This window comes from Cucumis melo, chromosome 6 (genome assembly GCF_025177605.1).
Source record: "Cucumis melo cultivar AY chromosome 6, USDA_Cmelo_AY_1.0, whole genome shotgun sequence".
Classification (NCBI taxonomy): domain Eukaryota; kingdom Viridiplantae; phylum Streptophyta; class Magnoliopsida; order Cucurbitales; family Cucurbitaceae; genus Cucumis; species Cucumis melo.
In genome coordinates this window covers 19,067,740-19,074,007 of record NC_066862.1, presented here as the reverse complement: position 1 = coordinate 19,074,007, position 6,268 = coordinate 19,067,740, and the positions used below count along the sequence as shown (strand labels likewise).

The 6,268-nt window shown below is 33.1% G+C and overlaps 1 protein-coding gene across 1 annotated transcript; it reads left to right on the top strand.

Annotated features, from left to right (window-relative positions):
• The first annotated feature begins 206 nt into the window (after positions 1-206).
• Positions 207-1,250, top strand: LOC127149709 (uncharacterized). Its single transcript, XM_051085572.1, has one exon. It carries the CDS (start codon positions 207-209, stop codon positions 1,248-1,250), a length of 1,044 nt encoding a protein of 347 aa, XP_050941529.1.
• Positions 1,251-6,268: the final 5,018 nt, after the last annotated feature.

Sequence of the window (6,268 nt, the reverse complement as noted above, 5' to 3'; positions counted from 1 at the left end):
AAATAGGATGCTAGCATTAACTTCACTAAGTTTGTTTGAGCCATTACATTATTTGATGGTTTTCTTTCTCACATTTAACATTTGCATCTAGACTCATCCTAACCGAATAATTTTCTCTTTTTAAAAAGATAAAAATCCAAACTTGCAAAATAGCTCAAGGTTCACCTCATCAACATCCATATTGGACAAGAAGAAAGGCTCAAATAATGGATGAGCAAACCAATGATCAGGTTCAAGCAGTTCGTCAAGACGTTGAAGGATTGAAAGATCAATTGGCAAAGATCTTGGAACTGCTCACTACTGGAAGAGGAAAGAGTGTTGCAGGGACTTCATCACAAGTGGAAGTAGATCTAAACCAGGTACTAGAGGACATTCTTGCATACCCTCCAAGTTTTACTCCTCAAAGGCCGTCTAGTCCACGCATGGTGGATAGGACATATCCTACATCTTTTCCAGCACCAAATCCTAACACAACCACCCAACAGGCAGCCCATGTGAGTGATCTCATATCTACTCCAATTACGAAAAGTGGTAAGAAAATTTCAGAAGAGCAGGGTAGTAGAAAAAGATTAGAATTTCTAGAAGAAAGATTGTGCACCATTGAAGGTATAGACATGTACGAAAGTATCGACGCAACACAACTATGTTTAATATCAGATGTGGTGATCCCTCTCAAATTCAAGATTCCAGATTTTGAGAAGTACAATGGAACCACGTGCCCAAAAAGTCGTCTAGTTATGTATTGTCGGAAAATGTCAACTTACGCTCATGATGATAAATTGTTGATTCATCGCTTCCAAGACAGCTTAGTTGGTCCAGCTTCTCGTTGGTACATGCAGTTTGATGGCTCACAAGTGCATAGGTGGAATGATCTCGCCGATTCATTTTTAAAACAATATAAGTACAATATTGATATGGCACCTGACCATTTGGATCTTCAAAGGATGGAAAAAAGGAATGTTGAAACTTTTAAGGAATATGCACAACGATGGAGAGAGTTAGTTGCACAAGTGCAACCTCCCCTAACCGACAAAGAATTGACAGCCATTTTCATAAACACTCTTCGGGCCCCATACTATGATAGAATGGTTGGAAGTGCTTCGACTAATTTCTCAGACGTCATAAGAATTGGGGAGAGGATTGAATTTGGAGTGAAGAATGAAAGGATCACCGATTTTTCTTCAGAGACAAGAAGGATGATGACCCTAAAGAAGAAAGAGGAAGAAATACATGAGTTGAGCTCGACTTAAAGAGTAGTGCATGTATCCTCACCAACTGTGGGGCAGACAAATTACTCCCATAGTTATTAGAATAGAGGTAAAAGCCCATTCGGTCAGGCAACTCAGAGAAACGCAAGGAAAAATTGGAAGCAAGCCCATTTTAATCTCATGCCTATGTCGTATACAGAGCTTTTGCCTCAACTTTTAAAGAATCAACAAGTGGCTATCGTACCACAAGAGCCTTTGCAACCACCATATCCTAAGTGGTATGATCCCAACGTAAAATGTGAATATCATGCTGGGGCAGTTAGGCATTCTACAGAGAATTATTTTCCTTTGAAAGCTAAAGTGCAAAGTCTAGTCAAGGTCAGACGGTTGAAATTCAAAAAGACAGAAGAAGAGTCTGACGTTAACCATAACCCTTTACCAAATCATGAGGGTTCCGCCATAAATGTTGTTGACACATTCACGGAAGATACAAGAATAAGGTGTGTGATGTGACTACTTCAATGAATACACTTCCAAATCCTTCGTGGAGCTAGATATTTGTCACCAAGGTTTAACAATGATGAGGGAGAGAAGTTTGGATGCGCAAACGAGAAGCAGTGTTTATTCCACTCTAAGATAGATGACCATTTAATTGAGGGTTGTTGTGAGTTCAAGAATGAGGTAAAAAAGTTGATCGATGCAAAAATTCTTTTGGTAGGACAAATGAGCATGCAAGAAATCGAGGTCGATATGATTATTGATGCTTCATCTAATAAGAAAACTTCAAATGATACCTCAATTACGGTTATCTCTGGTTTATCAATGTCCACCAAAATTTGAGTTGAACAATTGAGAGGTCAAGACGACGCTAAAAGTCTCTAATGGATCACAAAAGTAATAGCGTTCTATGCACCCTCTAATTATGCCTAAGGTCACAGGGTTTCTTTTCTTTTTGTAATAAGAGCATCCTTCCTTGTTTTTACAAAGTTGCATTTTTAATACCCTAGTCACTATGTACTTCCTTTATTTTTTTTCTAAGAAATGAAGAATGTTGATTCTATCTCAAATATCGTGTCTATTCCTCTTGTTTCTCCCTTTTTGCTTTTACTGGTACAATTTAGTATCCATAAATAGGGGCACCAAAGTTTAAGGTGACATCGATGACGTTATTGATTTTAAGGTTTCAATCTGTAATCTTAAGCAGAATATCGAAGAGGATAAATATGATATATCTCCTGAATTACTAAGATTGATAGAGCAAGAAAAAAAAAGACTATGTCATACCAAAAGACTTTGAAGGTTATCAATTTGGGAACACCAGAAGAAGTGAAAGAAGTGTGAATTAGCACTTTAGCTCCAGAGTAGATCAATCAGATATGGTGATCCTGTTACACGAGTTCCAAGATATTTTGCATGGTTCTATCAAAATATGCCTGGTTTTGATACAAAGATTTGTAACATATCGATTACCACTTAAACTAGAATGTAAACCTATACGACAAAAGCTTCGCAAGTTGAGCTAAAGACATCAAACGACCATCAATTCATTTTGGTATCCCTAGACTATTTCAAGAAGTGGGTAGAGGTTGCTTCATATAAGAGTGTCACCAAGCAAGCTGTCGTCAATGGAAAAACCCCGAATAACAAATTAATGAAGGAGTTGTGCAGTTAGTTCAAGCTTAAACATTCTAATTCCACTCCTTATTGCCCTAAGATGAATGGGGTAGTGGAAGCAGCAAACAAAAATATCAAAAAGATTCTCGAGAAAATGTTTGTCACTTATAAAGATTGGCATGAAATGCTGCCTTTCGCATTGCATGAATATAGAATATCAGTTCACACGTCAACAGGGGCAACCCCTTTTTTTTTATTAGTGCATGGTTTCGAAGCAGTTTTACCTATTGAAGTTAAGGTGTCATCCCTTGCGGTAATCTAAGAGGTAGAACTAGATGAAGCAAAGTGGACTCAAGTAAGGTACGAGCAATTGAATTTCATAGAAGAAAAGAAACTGACTGCTCTATGTAGAGGACAGAGTTGTACAAAAATAAAAATTGCACGAGTGTATGACAAGAAAATTTGACATTGTCGTTTTCAAAAGGGAGTTTTAGTGTTTAAAAGGATCCTACCTTTTCAAAAGGATCATAGAGGAAAATAGACTCTTAATAACGAGGGATCGTATGTAGTAAAAAGAGCTTTCTCAAGAGGAGCTTTGATATGGATGGAGATGACTTGCCTAACCCGTTAAGCGCGGACTATGTGAAGAAATACTATGCATAGAGTGACAATTAGCTTTTGATCCTAGCATTGTCTCGTCAAGTCACTAATATTTTAAAAATTTGAGCTTGTACTTGAGGTTTCAGTACTCATGAACGTTATTGGGCTATTACACATGTTTTGGTTTTTTTTTCTTTCTTGAGAAAAGTAAACAATGATTCAATTTCTTTTATACACATAATTAACATGTTCATGCATACATGGCTTTTCACAGTGTCTTCATTGTCTGCATTTCCATAGGTGACATGGTATACATTATTGATATGATAATTTAATATATGACCTCTAACTTGATTATTCATTCTTTTGTCATGAGGCGCTTGTTTTATCCCTGGCCCTTAGCACCATGTTGCTGCGATGGCGCTTGTTTTATCCCTGACCTCCAGCTTATTTACTCTTTTGTCATGAGGCGCATGTTTTATCTCTGGCCCTTGACACCATGTCGCTGCGATGGCGCTTGTTTTATCCCTGACCTCCAGCTTATTTATTTCGTTATCATGAGGCGCTTGTTTTATCCCTGGCCTTTGACACCATGTTGCTGCGATGGCGCTTGTTTTATCCCTAGCCTCCAGCTTATTTATTCTTTTGTCATGAGGCGCTTGTTTTATCCCTGGTCCTTGACATCATGTTGCTGCGATGACGCTTGTTTTATCCCTGGTCTCCAGCTTATTTATTCTTTTGTCATGAGGCACTTGTTTTATCCCTAGCCCTTGACACCATATTACTAAGATGACGCTTATTTAATCCATGGCCTCCAACTTATTTATTTTTTCGTCAGAAGGTGCTTGTTTTATCCTTGGCCCTTGACACCATGTTACTAAGATGAGGTTTGTTTTATTCCTGGCCCCTAACGCCGTTAATTTATTTAAAATATCTTATTTTGATGAGTTAGTGGCTACACCGTTGTCCACCGTCTAATTCTATAAGGATGCACGAAGAGGGGTATGTTGTAGCCACCTAATTTTATCCTATATTTTTTTTATTATTCTTTAAAATATTAATTATAGCAATGGATAAGATATTTTATTCAAAAAAAAAAAGAAAAAATAAAATTTTTATAATAATATAAAATCTTATAATAATTGCTATCATTATTATTTTTCTAAAAAAAAACTTTTATTAATGAAAGTATCTATCTTTAAAAAAATAAATTTATCACGTTTATCATTTTAGAAAAAACAAAATATTTTATTAATATCATATTTGATTTATCATTTTAGGAAAAAATTAAAATAATATATTTCATACAAAATTCTTTTAATTTATCTTTATCATTTTAGGAAAAAACAAAGTATTTTATTTTATACAAAATATTTCAATATCATATTTTTACTATTTTAGAAAAAAAATTCAATAAAATAACCTAATTTGATTTTATACTTATTTTTTCCTAATTTGTGGCACACCTCGGAGTCTATAAATAGAGATCTTTTGTCATTTGGAAAGGGGGAGAAGAAATTGTTTTAGAGAAATTATCTAAGAGAAAAAAAGTGTATTAGAAAAAATTTCTACGAGAGAAAACAATTTTTTTGATTGTTTAGAGAATCTCTGCAGAAATTTTTTTTTAAGATACATATTTCTTTGCAAAAGGTGGGTTATTACTTCTTTTCGCTTTATTTTTTTTATGCGTTATTTTCATTTTTATTTATTTACTTGTCTTTTTTACCCTAAATCTAATCTTTTTTTACCCTAAATTTAATTCCATAGAGGAAAAACTTAGTTGAAGGTTGCATTAGGTAGGGATTTATTCTCAAGGATCTGCATCTCATACAACAAACAATTTCCTTCGGGATTGAGTTCTTATGTTTGTTAAAGAAAAATTGCATAAGAAAAAAATTTTTTGCTACTTTTTTTTATCGTCATGCTAAAAAAAAGTTTTTTAACCTTTTTCTTCTAAATAGAAAATAGAGAGAAAGAAAAAGTTATAAGCTAAAAATTTTGTATTATGGTTATTATTATTATTATTATTATTATATTTTATTATTATTATTATTAATATATATATATGTTTTTCTTTTTTTCCTTTTAGAGCGGCGGCAACGTTGCCGCCACCTTTGTTTTCTTTCTTTTCTTTTTTTCTTTCTTTTCCTTTTATTTACTTATTTATTTATTTATTTATTTATTTGTTAATAATTTCATTTAGTTTTTCTTTTTCTTTTCTTTATTGTTATTATGTATCTTTCCTTTCTTTTTTTTTTTTTAACTTATTCTCATTATCACCATAATAATAATTATTATGTATATGACTTTAAATACATATATATATGCATTGATATCTCATGTTATTTGCCTAATTTATTGTTGGTGTATTTGATTTGACTTATGATGCATTATTCCTATTTGATGTTCATTAAGAATTTGTTGAAGTTTTTAAACATATTTTTAGCCTTAATCACATGTGATCTTGAAATTTTTCTTAAATCTCCATTTTTAAACCATTTATAATTTTTTTTAAAATTATTTATTTTAAAACTCAAAATTAGATAGATACTTGGTAAAGTTTCCTAATCTACATTTTTTTTATAATAACCCACACCAATTTTGATTAAAAAAAAAATCCTACGATGGAATCTAGAAATTTGTGGGAGTCCGTTATTTTTAAGTTCTTGAGGTGAGGGATCAATATCTTTGGGAGTCCGAGATTTGATCCCAAGAAAAAAAAATAATCAATGTTTTAAAAAAAAACTTTATTCGAAGACTAGCCTAGGATGGAATTTGAGAAATTGTAATAATTTCTCATTTTCTTAAGGTGAGAAATTTTTCTTTGGTCTAATTAATGGATGTAT

What these genes read in the sequence shown, in the direction of transcription:
- LOC127149709 (XM_051085572.1), top strand. Translation starts at nt 207, where the DNA reads ATGGATGAGCAAACCAATGATCAGGTTCAAGCAGTTCGTCAAGACGTT.